Here is a 15,773-nt window from a genome sequence, read left to right as displayed (position 1 = left end):
TCTATTTCTGCTTTACTGATTATGCCAAACTGTGGAAAATTCTTCAAGAGATGGGATAACCAGACCACCTGACCTGCCTCTTGAGAAATCTATATGCAGGTCAGGAAGCAATAGTTAGATCTGAACATGGAACAACAGACTGGTTCCAAATAGGGAAAGGAGTACGTCAAGGCTGTATATTGCCACCCTGCTTATTTAACTTATATGCAGAGTACATCATGAGAAACGCTGGGCTGGATGAAGCACAAGCTGGAATCAAGATTCCCAGGAGAAATACCAATAACCTCAGATGTGCAGATGACACTACCCTTATGGCAGAAAGCGAAGAAGAACTAAAGACTCTCTTGATGAAAGTGAAAGAGGAGAGTGAAAAGGTTGGCTTAAAAGTCAACATTCAGAAAACTAAGATCATGGCATCTGGTCCGATCACTTCATGGCAAATCAATGGGAAAACAGTGGAAACAGTGAGAGACTTTATTTTCTTGGGCTCCAAAATCACTGCAGATGGTGACGACTGCAGCCATGAAATTAAAAGACACTTACTCCCTGGAAGAAAATCTATGACCAACCTAGACAGCATATTAAAAAGCAGAGACATTACTTTGCCAACAAAGGTCCATATAGTCAAGGCTTTGGTTTTTCCAGTGGTCATGTATGGATGTGAGAGTTGGACTGTAAAGAATGCTGAGCACTGAAGAATTGATGCTTTTGAACTGTGGTGTTGGAGAAGACTCTTGAGAGTCCCTTGGACTGCAAGGAGATCCAACCAGCCCATCCTAAAGGAAATCAGTCCTGAATATTCATTGGAAGGATTGATGCTGAAGCTGAAACTCCAGTGCTTTGGCCACCTGATTCGAAGATCTGACTCATTTGAAAAGACCCTGATGCTGGGAAAGATTGAAGGAGGGAGGATAAGGGGATGACAAAGGATGAGATGGCTGGATGTCATCACTAACTGGATGGACATGAGTTTGAGTAAACTCCGGGAGTTGTTGATGGACAGGGAAGCCTTGCGAACTGCAGTCCATGGGGTTGCAAAGAGCTGGACACGACTGAGCGACTGAACTGACTGACTGACTGATAGTTTCACCAGACATAGAATTCACAGTCTTTAAGCATCTGAAAACTATCGTGTCACTTCTTTCTGGTCACTATTATTTCAGATGAGAAATCTGCTGTCATTTGAATTACTGTTCCCATATAGGTATTATGTCATTTCTCTGTCTGCTTTTAAGATAGTTTCTTTGTCTTTAGTTTTCAAAGGTTTAATTATGATGTATCTTGGCATGAATTTGTTTAGATTTATTCTACTTGAGATGCACTTAACCTCTTGAATTATAGGTTTGTATATTTTGCCAAATTTGGGGAATTTTCAGTCATTATTTCTTTGAATACTCATTCCGTGCCACTCTTTCTCCTCCCCTTCTAGGACACCAGTGCTATAAAAGTTGGGTCTTATGTTAATGGCCTCACAGTTTCCTGTGACTGTCTGTTTTCAGTTTATTTTCTTTCTGCTGTTCAGATTGCATATATTCCATTGATCCATCCTCCACTGATTCTGTTCTCTGTTATCCCACTCTACTACTAAGCTCATCCAGTTAGTTGTATTATTTCTATAATTTTTCAGTTCTTTAATTTCCATTTGGTTCTTTTTTATTACTTCTATTTCTTTGCTGAAATTTCTTTTTTTTTTTCACTTGGTTCAAGAGATTTGCAATTACTTTTTGAATCTTTTTTGATGGTTACTCTAGGATGCCTAGATAATTCCAATAACTGGTTCATCTCTGTGTGGGAGTAAGGTGGTTATCTTTTCTCATGCAAGTTGGGATTTCCTTCTTTCCTTGTGTACAATGAGTGATTTTAATCTAGACACTTTGGCTATTATGTTATGAGACTCTGGTTTCTATTTTTTTTTTTTAATAAAACACTATAGTTTAAAAAAATTTATTTATTTATTTATTTTGTGTAAAAAACCTGCATCTTATTTAATACTTTAATTATTTATTATTTTTGACTATGCTGGGTCTTTGTTGCTGTCCGGGCTTTGTTTCTAGTTGGGGTGAGCAGGTGCTACTCCCTAGTTGCCGTGTGCGGGCTTCTCATTGCTGTGGCTTCTCTTGTTGTGGAGCACCAGCTCTACCATAGTTGCCATGCACTGACTCAGCAGCTGTGGCTCGTGGTCGTGCCCTGTGGCATGTGGGATCTTCCCACCCCAGGGATCAAACCGGAGTCCCCTGCACTGCAAGGCAGATTCTTAACCACAGGACCACCAGGGAAGCCCCTCTGGGTCCTATTTAAATGTTTTAATTTAACAGTCAGTCACTTTGTTAGAGTTTAGCTTGCAGGTCCTAGCCTACTTTTGTGGTCAGTGGTTCCAATGACAATCTAATTTTCAGACCCTTATGGTGTTGTTTTGGTCAGCTTGGTCTGTCTCCTGCCTCTGGGGCCCCTACTGGTGCTTGTTGGTTCTAGATGAAGAAGTGAAAGGAGCCTCCCCAGTATGGGTGCCTTGGTGCCTTTAGGTGGGGAAAGAGAATCTCCAGGGGCAGGGACAAAAACACTTCCTGGGCTGGGTGTTTGTTGTGGCAGAATCCCTCGGTGTTAATTTCCCCTGTAAAGTGGGGTCTCTGCTGAGAGGGGAGTCTCAGGCTGGGGAAAGTCCTCTATCTGGCTGTTGTTAAGGAGACATTCAGTGGGTCCTCTTGGCCGTTTCTGTGGGGATTACCTCAAGCTGCTGGCAGGGCTCCCGTTCAGTTTGGAGGATGTGTAGGACCACCTGGCTGCCTTCCATTGCTACGGTGGGTGTCAGGAAAGGCCAGACCTGGCTTACCTTTCCTTAGATGTGGAGTCATCAGAGGCCTTGTCACAGTGTTGTTCCTTTGCTCCTGTGGTCCCTAACTAATTCACCTTTTCTTCTTCCTTCTACCTTTCGAAGGTTCTCTTTTTTTGTCTGAGTTATTTCCAAAGCTTTTTGTCATGTTTAGCATGAGGAACTGGGAGAGACAAGCCTATAACCATCTTGCCTAGACCAGAAGGTCTTTATATATGCTTATATAGGCATAAGATCTCTCTGTAGAAGGGTACACGGAATTGTTTTCCTGGGGAGGGAACCTGGGGGATATGAGGTAGGAAGGAGACTTTTTTCTTGCATACCTGTTTATGTGTTCTTCCTTGATGGCTCAGATAGTAAAGCATCTGCCTGCAATGTAGGGGACCTAGGTTTGATCCCTAGGTCAGGCAGATCCTCTGGAGAAGGGCATGGCAACCCACTCCTGTATTCTTGCCTAGGAAATTCTACAGACAGAGGAGCCTGATGGGCTACAGTTCATGGAGTCACAAAGAGTCTGACACGACTGAGCAACTAACACTTTCATTTTATGTGATCTCATGTTAATCAGGTGAATATATTATGTATTCAAAAACAAAATAAAATTTCTAGCTCAACCTTATTCAAGAGCACAACCAAGGATTACAACAGCGGTCAAGCAGCATATAGATTCAACAGTTGGTAATTTTATTAAACTTCAATGACTTTTAATTTCACTGTATTGTCACTGCTTTGATCCAGATCCCTGAATATAAGAATAATATTCTCAGTGGATTTTTCAGCCTGCTCATACATTTTGAATAACTAGCAGAATACAAATGTGTAATTTAGTTAGAAGGAGAGACTTTTGGCAGCATACTAGTATCCTAATCAGCTGAAAAAATAATATTTGTATGACATTAAAACAAAATTAATAGGAAGACACTGATTACATGAAGAGACTTTAGGTTGTAATGATTAAACTTGCAAACTACTCAGCATAATTAGTGCCTTAATTAGGATATGACCTGAAATTTCAGTTTACAAAATAAAGGCAATTAAAAGTCACATTTGTAAAGTGGGCTCTAGAACTTACAGTTAGATATCACTTTTTTTCTCGTTTTGGGAAGCATCTTTGTAGGTATTATGCTTATTGTGCATTTACTTTGATTCCTAGTCTCACCCCCAGCACAATGTCTCAGCCCAGAGCCTTAAAGGTCAAGTTTAATGACCTTTCACCAAGGACATCTATGCACAGGAAGCCAAACAGCTTCTAGCCACACTCCTGGGTAACTCCAGGGTTCAATGAAACAGCAAAGACTTTTCTAGCACATTAGGTTAAGTAAACTATAAGTTTGATATTGACTTTGATCGAAATATACCATTTCACAGAGCTACTTGGGTCCAAATGGCAGTTTTCACAGCCGTCATTTATTTTTCAACATGTGCTTCTTGAAGGCATTTCAGGTCCCACAGCTTACCACTTGGCGAAGGTTCTAATCCAAAGCCAAAGAATTTTCCATCAGTAGATAAAAATGGAGAATTCAATAAATTTTGGTGGGCTAGTGATTTAGGAAAAAAATAATTTGGAATCCTACCTTCATTTCTCATGTCAAAATAAACTCCAAATGGATCAAAGATTGACTATAAAAGCAAAATTATAAAAGTACTATAAGAAGATAATGGTTAAATATTTTATAATATTATAATCGAGAGAGGCTTTTTAACCACAACAGATTAAGCAAAAGTCATAAAAGAAATGACTAACAAATTTGCCTACTTAAAGATTTTAAACCTCCATACAGCAAAAAAAAAAAAAAAAAAAAAAAAGTTTTCCTAATTCAAGGCCAAATCAAGAAGTAACTGATTAAAATATGAAACTTTCATTTGTCTTTTGATTCATTTTTCTTCTAAAGGCACAGTTTTATTTTTCAGTAAGTTAGGAAATAATTGGAAATATGCATACCATTTATGTACAAGGATATTAACTATAGGGTAAAGTAAAAGAATTTACATGTTGAAAAATAGCTCATGGGACTTCTCCAGTGGTCTAAAGGCTGTCTGCGCTCCCAGGGCAGGGAGCCCAGGTTCGATCCCTGGCCAGGGAACTAGATCCCACATGCCACAACTAAGACCCACTGCAGCCAAATAAGTAAGTTAAAATATTTTTATAATGGCTTACCTTAAATTAATTAAGTTACAGAATATCCTAGGCTACAGGCATTAAAATCGCAATATTAAACGGCACCTATATTCACAATAGATCCTTTTTAAAAAGAAAGCTAATTAGTTGGTGGGAATATAAATTGGTATAGCCACTGTGAAAAACAGTATGGAGATTTCTTAGAAAACTAAAAATAGAACTGCCATATGACCCTGTAATTTCACTCCTGGGTATGTATCTGAAAAAAAGCAAAATCTCTGATTCAAAAAGATACTTGCACCCAGTATAGGGGTGGGAGACTGGGAGGTACAAACTACTGAATGTAAGTTAGGCTCAAGGATGTATTGTACAACACAGGGAATATCACCAATATGTAGTAAGTGTAAATGGAAAGTAACCTTTAAAAACTGTATAAAAATAAAAAATTAAATAAAACAGAGAAAAAAATTATGTTTTCCTAAAATATAAAAGGCATGGATCTGGAAAAAAATCGAAGACTGAAAAAATACAATAAACTAGTGACTATAACACAAAAGAAGCAGACTCACAGATATAGACAACAAACTGGTGGTTATCAGAGGCTGAGATGGGGACAACGTAGGGGTTGTATTATCTAGATTTTTTTTTAAAAGACTGGAAGACAAATTTCAGTGATTGTCAGTAGAGGTAAAATTATGGATAAATGTTATTATCTTCATTTTTAGTAATTTCCAAATTTTGCAAAATAATTATACTTAATCCTTTTTTAAATTCCTTGATGCTTTTAAGAAAAAGTTATTTCAGTTTTTCCCAAAAAGAGCTAAGTTGGAACTAGATCAGATATGAAAGATCAAAATGAAAGACTTGAAAAGCATAGCACAATACAGCAATTGCAAGAAACCCCCCTTTATTTTTTTAAAGCCCTATGCCAAATTTGGTGGTGCTATCATGTCAGTTAACCACAATTCCTGGTCATTTGCAGTGTCTGTCTGTCTGTCTGTCTCTCTCTCTCTCTAACAACATAGGCCTAGAACCCAAGACTACCTTTCCTGCATAAAAGGTATGCTGGAAAGGTATTCTTTCATAAAACCAGCATCATGCTTTTCTGTTCCCAACTGCTCAGCTGTAGAATAGGGAATGGAACAAGAGTTCCAAAGCTCTGATTACCAGGCCTCAGCAGGAAGCTTATGTCTCTGAGCCTCACCAATCACAACATAGCTATCACTAGCAGTACAAGAAATGCCATCATTGAACTTCCTCGTTACCTGTAGGTCTTCTTAATTTCTTCATTTGATGCTCCCTTATGCAGACCAAGAATTTCATACAGAGCTTTTCCAGATGTTGACATTGTCCGCTGTCGTTGGTTAGGTATGTTACATGCCATTTTCTCAAACTGCAAAACCAAAGAGGGAGATGGCTGTGAAGGTTATGCATGCCAGATCTCTAAAGGGAAGATAGTTTGTTTCTGAGTGTTTGTAAAATGTTGATCTGAAGTACATCTTTGTGTCAGCTGCCAAAGGAGGGGAGAAAAGGATTAGGAAAGCCAACACTAGAGCTTCAGGTCAGGGTCCTAAGGGCTACACACAGTCATGCAAATGGAATATGGCTTTGTCCACATGGCTAAATAGAAGCAAGATGTTATCTACATAGCCAGCTAACTTACAGTTGTTAAAAACCGATCCTCTCAGGTCAGGCATATGTAGATTTTTTTCTGTCAGGAATTTTTTTGTTAGAATTTGTCCTTTTTAAAATATCTTTTCCAGGGGAGGAGCCAAGATGGCGGAGGAGTAGGACGGGGAGAACACTTTCTCCCCCACAAATTCATCAAAAGAGCATTTAAACATCGAGTAAATTCCACAAAACAACTTCCGAATGCCGGCAGAGGACATCAGGCACCCAGAAAAGCAGCCCAACTCTTCGAAAGGAGGTAGGAAAAAATATAAAAGACAAAAAAAGAGACAAAAGAGGGAGGGACGGAGTTCCGTCCCGGGAAGGGAGTCTTAAAAAGAGAGAAGTTTCCAAACACCAGGAAACCCTCTCACTGCCGAATCTGTGCCGAGCTTTGGAAGCACAGAGGGCAACATAAAAGGGAGGGGAAAAAAAAAATAAACAATTAAAAATCGCGGATTGTGAGCCCTACGGGAACTCCCCCAGCGGAGAAGCAGCGCAGATGCCTGCACACGGCATTAGCAAGCGGGGGCTGGGCAGGGAAGTGCGGCACGGGCTGTGTCCCTTAGAGTAAGAATCGGGCCGAATGTCCTGAGCGCTATCTGAGCGAAATAATTTGGGCTAGCAAACCAGACTGTGGGATATCTACCACGCGAAAAGCCAGCCCTAACCTAAGACACCGCCAGGCCCGCGCACAGAACAAAGGACTGAACAGAGATAGCCGGCTGCAGACCTCCCCCTCCGGTGACAGGCAACCAGAGCCGGAAGGGGGCAATCGCAGCCCCAGAGAGACACTATCTATAAAACTGTAAGCAGGCTTCTTTGCTAACTAAAACTTCTTGGGGGTCTGGACGGTCAACATCTGCCTGAGAAGGTGCGCCGGTTTTACACCCAGATAACCGAGTGGCGGGGAGGCGATAAGTCGCAGCATTGGCGCCCGCCAAACACCTCATCACCTGAGCTGCTCGGATCTGGGAAGAACACAAAACGCAGGCCCAACCGAGTCTGCGCCTCTGAGGACTACCCGAGTGCCTGAACCTGAGCGGCTTGGACCTGGGAGCTCAGTCCAGGGCCGGCCTCTGATTGTTCCCGGCGGAACAACCTAGAGCCCAAGCAGTGTGGGCAGGGAGGTTACACGCGCCGTGAGCGGGGGCAGACCCAGTGTGGCCGAGGCACTTCGAGCGCACGCCAGTGTTATCTGTTTGCAGCATCCCTCCCTCCCTCCCCACAGCGCGGCTGAACAAGTGAGCCTAAATTAAAAAAAAAAAAAAAATAGGGTCCTCCACCGTCCCCTTTGTGTCAGGGCGGGAACCAGACACTGAAGAGACCAGCAAACAGAAGAAGCTCTAACAGAGGGAAACGCCTTGGAAGCTACAGGCCATAGATTAAAACCCTGTGGTTACTACGGATTACATAGGAAGGGGCCTATAGATCTTGAGAAATATAAGTCGGACTAAGGAACTGCCAAAAATGAACTGAACCCACAATACTCACAACAAAACCAGAGAAAGACCTAGATATATTTTTACTATTTTTACGATCAATCTTTCTTTCTTTCTTTTTTTTTTTTTAATTAAAAAAAAAAATTTTTTTAAGTCCTCTATTGTCCTTTAATTTTCACTTTTATAACTATTACTTTGCAAAAAAAAAAAAAAAAGACCCTATTTTTTTTTTTTTTTCTTCTTCAGCAAACTTCATATATATATTTTATAATTTTTTGACCGTGGTTTTTTTTTTTTTTTTTTTTTTTTTTCTTTTTCTTCTTTTCTTTAACATTGCATTTTTGAAATTCCAAACTCTACTCTAGATTTTTAATTTTAGCCTTTTGATATATGTTATCAATTTTGTACCTATAGTTTTTTTCATAATTGCTGTGACTTTTTTTTTTTCCTCTGTTTCTTTCTCTTCTTCTTTTATATAACATCGTATATCTGCAATTCCAAACTCTACTCAAGATTTTTAATTTATGCTTTTTGGTATTTGATATCAATTTTGTACCTGTATTTTCTTTATAATTTTTGCGACATTGTTTTTGTTGGTTTGTTTGTTTTCTCTCTTTATTTTTCTTCTTCTTCTTCTTTTTTTTTTTTTTTTTAACGTTGTATTTTTGAAATTCCAAACTCTACTCTGGATTTTTAAATTTTGCTGTTTGGTATTAGTTATCAATTTTGTACCTGTAGTTTCTTTATTACTTTCACGACCTTGTTTGTTTTTCTTTGTTCGTTTTTTCTCTCTTTCTTTTCCTTCTCCTTTTCATTAACATCGCATTTTTGAAATTCCAAACTCTACTCTAATTTCTAATTTTTGTTTTTATGTATTTGTTACCAATTTTGTACCTTTAAGAACCCAATCTTCAGGACCCATCTTTCACTAGTGTACGAGATTACTGGCTTGACTGCTCTCTCTCCCTTTGGACTCTCCATTTTCTCCACTAGGTCACCTGTATCTCCTCCCTAACCCCTCTCTACTCTACCCAACTCTGTGAATTTCTGTGTGTTCCAGACGGTGGAGAACACTTAAGGAACTGATTACTGGCTGGATCTGTCTCCCGCCTTTTCATTTCCCCCTTTTATCCTTCTGGCCACCTCTGTCTCCTGCCTCCTTCTTCTCTTCCCTGTATAACTCCGTGAACATCTCTGAGTGGTCCAGTTGTGGAGTGCACATAAGGAAGTGACTACTGGCTAGCCCACTCTCTCCACTATTGATTCCACCTCATCTCATTTGGGTCACCTCTAACTCCCTCCTCCCTCTTCTCTTCTCCATGTAACGCTGTGAACCTCTCTGAGTGACCCTCGCAGTAGAGAAACTTTTCATCTTTAACGTAGATGTTTTATCAGTGGTGCTGTATAGAAGGAGAAGTTTTGAAACTACTGTAAAATTAAGACCGATAACTGGAAGTAGGAGGCTTAAGTCCAATCCCTGACTCCAGGGAACTCCTGACTCCAAGGAACATTAATTGACAGGAGCTCATCAAACGCCTCCATACCGACACTGAAACCAAGCACCACACAAGGGCCAACAAGTTCCAGGGAAAGACATAACAAGCAAATTCTCCAGCAACAAAGGAACACAGCCCTGAGCTTCAAGATACAGGCTGCCCAAAGTCACCCCAAAACCATAGACATCTCATAACTCATTACTGGACATTTCATTACACTCCAGAGAGAAGAAATACAGCTCCATCCACCAGAACATCGACACAAGCTTCCCTAACCAGGAAACCTTGACAAGCCACCTGTACAAACCCACACACAGCGAGGAAACGCCACAATAAAGAGAACTCCACAAACTGCCAGAATACAGAAAGGACACCCCAAACTCAGCAATTTAAACAAGATGAAGAGACAGAGGAATAGCCAGCAGATAAAGGAACAGGATAAATGCCCACCAAACCAAACCAAAGAGGAAGAGATAGGGAATCTACCTGATAAAGAATTCCGAATAATGATAGTGAAATTGATCCAAAATCTTGAAATTAAAATGGAATCACAGATAAATAGCCTGGAGGCAAGGATTGAGAAGATGCAAGAAAGGTTTAACAAGGACTTAGAAGAAATAAAAAAGAGTCAATATATAATGAATAATGCAATAAGTGAAATTAAAAACACTCTGGAGGCAACAAATAGTAGAATAACAGAGGCAGAAGATAGGATTAGTGAATTAGAAGATAGAATGGTAGAAATAAATGAATCAGAGAGGATAAAAGAAAAACGAATTAAAAGAAATGAGGACAATCTCAGAGACCTCCAGGACAATATTAAACGCTACAACATTCGAATCATAGGGGTCCCAGAAGAAGAAGACAAAAAGAAAGACCATGAGAAAATACTTGAGGAGATAATAGTTGAAAACTTCCCTAAAATGGGGAAGGAAATAATCACCCAAGTCCAAGAAACCCAGAGAGTCCCAAATAGGATAAACCCAAGGCGAAACACCCCAAGACACATAGTAATCAAATTAACAAAGATCAAACACAAAGAACAAATATTAAAAGCAGCAAGGGAAAAACAACAAATAACACACAAGGGAATTCCCATAAGGATAACAGCTGATCTTTCAATAGAAACTCTTCAAGCCAGGAGGGAATGGCAAGACATACTTAAAATGATGAAAGAAAATAATCTACAGCCCAGATTATTGTACCCAGCAAGGATCTCATTCAAGTATGAAGGAGAAATCAAAAGCTTTTCAGACAAGCAAAAGCTGAGAGAATTCTGCACCACCAAACCAGCTCTCCAACAAATACTAAAGGATATTCTCTAGACAGGAAACACAAAAATGGTGTATAAATTCGAACCCAAAACAATAAAGTAAATGGCAACGGGGTCATACTTATCAGTAATTACCTTAAACGTAAATGGGTTGAATGCCCCAACCAAAAGACAAAGACTGGCTGAATGGATACAAAAACAAGACCCCTGCATATGTTGTCTACAAGAGACCCACCTCAAAACAGGGGACACATACAGACTGAAAGTGAAGGGCTGGAAAAAGATTTTCCATGCGAATAGGGACCAAAAGAAAGCAGGAGTAGCAATACTCATATCAGATAAAATAGACTTTAAAACAAAGACTGTGAAAAGAGACAAAGATGGTCACTACATAATGATCAAAGGATCAATCCAAGAAGAAGATATAACAATTATAAATATATATGCACCCAACATGGGAGCACCGCAGTATGTAAGACAAATGCTAACAAGTATGAAAGAAGAAATTAACAATAACACAATAATAGTGGGAGACTTTAATACCCCACTCACACCTATGGATAGATCAACTAAACAGAAAATTAACAAGGAAACACAAACTTTAAACGATACAATAGACCAGTTAGACCTAATTGATATCTATAGGACATTTCATCCCAAAACAATGAATTTCACCTTCTTCTCAAGCGCACATGGAACCTTCTCCAGGATAGATCACATCCTGGGCCATAAAGCTAGCCTTGGTAAATTCAAAAAAATAGAAATCATTCCAAGCATCTTTTCTGACCACAATGCAGTAAGATTAGATCTCAATTACAGGAGAAAAACTATTAAAAAATCCAACATATGGAGGCTGAACAACACGCTGCTGAATAACCAACAAATCACAGAAGAAATCAAAAAAGAAATCAAAATTTGCATAGAAACGAATGAAAATGAAAACACAACAACCCAAAACCTGTGGGACACGGTAAAAGCAGTCCTAAGGGGAAAGTTCATAGCAATACAGGCACACCTCAAGAAACAAGAAAAAAGTCAAATAAATAACCTAACTCTACACCTAAAGCAACTAGAAAAGGAAGAAATGAAGAACCCCAGGGTTAGTAGAAGGAAAGAAATCTTAAAAATTAGAGCAGAAATAAATGCAAAAGAAACAAAAGAGACCATAGCAAAAATCAACAAAACCAAAAGCTGGTTCTTTGAAAGGATAAATAAAATTGACAAACCATTAGCCAGACTCATCAAGAAACAAAGGGAGAAAAATCAAATCAATAAAATTAGAAATGAAAATGGAGAGATCACAACAGACAACACAGAAATACAAAGGATCATAAGAGACTACTATCAACAATTATATGCCAATAAAATGGACAACGTGGAAGAAATGGACAAATTCTTAGAAAAGTACAACTTTCCAAAACTCGATCAGGAAGAAATAGAAAATCTTAACAGACCCATCACAAGCACAGAAATTGAAACTGTAATCAAAAATCTTCCAGCAAACAAAAGCCCAGGTCCAGACGGCTTCACAGCTGAATTCTACCAAAAATTTAGAGAAGAGCTAACACCTATCCTGCTCAAACTCTTCCAGAAAATTGCAGAGGATGGTAAACTTCCAAACTCATTCTATGAGGCCACCATCACCCTAATACCAAAACCTGACAAAGATCCCACAAAAAAAGAAAACTACAGGCCAATATCACTGATGAACATAGATGCAAAAATCCTTAACAAAATTCTAGCAATCAGAATCCAACAACACATTAAAAAGATCATACACCATGACCAAGTGGGCTTTATCCCAGGGATGCAAGGATTCTTCAATATCCGCAAATCAATCAATGTAATACACCACATTAACAAATTGAAAAATAAAAACCATATGATTATCTCAATAGATGCAGAGAAAGCCTTTGACAAAATTCAACATCCATTTATGATCAAAACTCTCCAGAAAGCAGGAATAGAAGGAACCTACCTCAACATAATCAAAGCTATATATGACAAACCCACAGCAAACATTATCCTCAATGGTGAAAAATTGAAAGCATTTCCTCTAAAGTCAGGAACAAGACAAGGGTGCCCACTTTCACCATTACTATTCAACATAGTTTTGGAAGTTTTGGCTACAGCAATCAGAGCAGAAAAAGAAATAAAAGGAATCCAAATTGGAAAAGAAGAAGTAAAGCTCTCACTGTTTGCAGATGACATGATCCTCTACATAGAAAACCCTAAAGACTCCACCAGAAAATTACTAGAACTAATCAATGACTATAGTAAAGTTGCAGGATATAAAATCAACACACAGAAATCCCTTGCATTCCTATACACTAATAATGAGAAAACAGAAAGAGAAATTAAGGAAACAATTCCATTCACCATTGCAACGGAAAGAATAAAATACTTAGGAATATATCTACCTAAAGAATCTAAAGACCTATATATAGAAAACTATAAAACACTGGTGAGAGAAATCAAAGAGGACACTAACAGATGGAGAAATATACCATGTTCATGGATTGGAAGAATCAATGTAGTGAAAATGAGTATACTACCCAAAGCAATCTATAGATTCAATGCAATCCCTATCAAGCTACCAACAGCATTCTTCACAGAGCTAGAACAAATAATTTCACAATTTGTATGGAAAAACAAAAAACCTCGAATAGCAAAAGCGATCTTGAGAAAGAAGAATGGAACTGGAGGAATCAACCTACCTGACTTCAGGCTCTACTACAAAGCCACAGTTATCAAGACAGTATGGTACTGGCACAAAGACAGAAATATAGATCAATGGAACAAAATAGAAAGCCCAGAGATAAATCCACGCACATATGGACACCTTATCTTCGACAAAGGAGGCAAGAATATACAATGGATTAAAGACAATCTCTTTAACAAGTGGTGCTGGGAACTCTGGTCAACCACTTGTAAAAGAATGAAACTAGAACACTTTCTAACACCATACACAAAAATAAACTCAAAATGGATTAAAGATCTAAACGTAAGACCAGAAACTATAAAACTCCTAGAGGAGAACATAGGCAAAACACTCTCTGACATACATCACAGCAGGATCCTCTATGACCCACCTCCCAGAATATTGGAAATAAAAGCAAAAATAAACAAATGGGACCTAATTAACCTTAAAAGCTTCTGCACATCAAAGGAAACTATTAGCAAGGTGAAAAGACAGCCTTCAGAATGGGAGAAGATAATAGCAAATGAAGCAACTGACAAACAACTAATCTCGAGAATATACAAGCAACTCCTACAGCTCAACTCCAGAAAAATAAATGACCCAATCAAAAAATGGGCCAAAGAACTAAATAGACATTTCTCCAAAGAAGACATACAGATGGCTAACAAACACATGAAAAGATGCTCAACATCACTCATTATCAGAGAAATGCAAATCAAAACCACTATGAGGTACCATTTCACACCAGTCAGAATGGCTGCGATCCAAAAGTCTACAAGTAATAAATGCTGGAGAGGGTGTGGAGAAAAGGGAACCCTCTTACACTGTTGGTGGGAATGCAAACTAGTACAGCCACTATGGAGAACAGTGTGGAGATTCCTTAAAAAACTGGAAATAGACATGCCTTATGATCCAGCAATCCCACTGCTGGGCATACACACTGAGGAAACCAGAAGGGAAAGAGACACGAGTACCCCAATGTTCATCGCAGCACTGTTTATAATAGCCAGGACATGGAAGCAACCTAGATGTCCATCAGCAGATGAATGGATAAGCAAGCTGTGGTACATATACACAATGGAGTATTATTCAGCCATTAAAAAGAATACATTTGAATCAGTTCTAATGAGGTGGATGAAACTGGAGCCTATTATACAGAGTGAAGTAAGCCAGAAAGAAAAACACCAATACAGTATACTAACGCATATATATGGAATTTAGAAAGATGGTAACAATAACCCTGTGTACGAGACAGCAAAAGAGACACTGATGTAGAGAACAGTCTTATGGACTCTGTGGGAGAGGGAGAGGGTGGGAAGATTTGGGAGAATGGCATTGAAACATGTAAATATCATGTATGAAATGAGTTGCCAGTCCAGGTTCGATGCACGATACTGGATGCTTGGGGCTGGTGCACTGGGAGGACCCAGAGGGATGGAATGGGGAGGGAGGAGGGAGGAGGGTTCAGGATGGGGAACACATGTATACCTGTGGCGGATTCATTTTGATATTTGGCAAATCTAATACAGTTATGTAAAGTTTAAAAATAAAATAAAATTTAAAAAAAAAAAAAAAGTAAAAAAAAAAAAAAAAAAAAAAGGAAATTTTGTTTAGAAAGGCAAAAATAAACAGATGTTTCCTTCTTAAATCAAGTAATTTTACTATACTTATTCTTGACAGAAGGATTAATTCATCTGGAAAAAATATATAGATTAGTGCTTACCATTAGTTTAGAAGATATTTTTTAAATAAGCTCTGTCAAAATATTCATATTTCAAGGTTATATGACCCAAAAGAGTAACCTAAAATCTGATGCATAAAAGTGAAATATCAAACTGAATCAAATTTGTGAAAAATATAAAGGCTATTAATTATGCACTAGGATATCTAAGCCTTTAGAAATATCCCTTATTTTTGATTTTTGATGTTGGACCAAAAAAAAACAACTAAATTTTGAAGGAAAAATAATGAGGAAACTAGAGACAACTGCCAAACAAGATAGGCACAGAAGCTATACATTGGGCTGGCCAAAAAGTTCATCTGGGTTTTTATGTAAGATGTTATGGAAAAATGAAATGAACATTTTGGCCTACCCAATAGTAAAGCCAGACATCAGTAATTAGCAAACTAACTTCAGTCCACAGGTGAAAGTGAAAGTTGCTCCGTCGTGTCCAACTCTTTGAGACTCCATGGATTGTAGGCTGCCAGGCTCCTTTGTCCATGGAATTCTCCAGGTAGTGAAGG

The 15,773-nt window shown here is 38.7% G+C and overlaps 1 protein-coding gene across 1 annotated transcript in view; it reads right to left on the bottom strand.

Annotated features, from left to right (window-relative positions):
* DNAJC5B (DnaJ heat shock protein family (Hsp40) member C5 beta) overlaps positions 1-6,333 on the bottom strand; it is a 54,975-nt gene extending 48,642 nt beyond the window's left edge. The window contains exon 1 of the mRNA XM_055546140.1: positions 6,215-6,333. Coding sequence (XP_055402115.1) covers positions 6,215-6,333 — 119 coding nt within the window. The remainder of the gene's footprint in view (positions 1-6,214) is intronic.
* Between the last annotated feature and the right edge of the window lie 9,440 nt (positions 6,334-15,773).

Source organism: Bubalus kerabau, chromosome 14 (assembly GCF_029407905.1).
Source record: "Bubalus kerabau isolate K-KA32 ecotype Philippines breed swamp buffalo chromosome 14, PCC_UOA_SB_1v2, whole genome shotgun sequence".
NCBI classification, from domain to species: Eukaryota; Metazoa; Chordata; class Mammalia; order Artiodactyla; family Bovidae; genus Bubalus; species Bubalus kerabau.
Note: the sequence above shows the minus strand (reverse complement) of the source record. Positions and strands in the feature narration are given on the sequence as shown.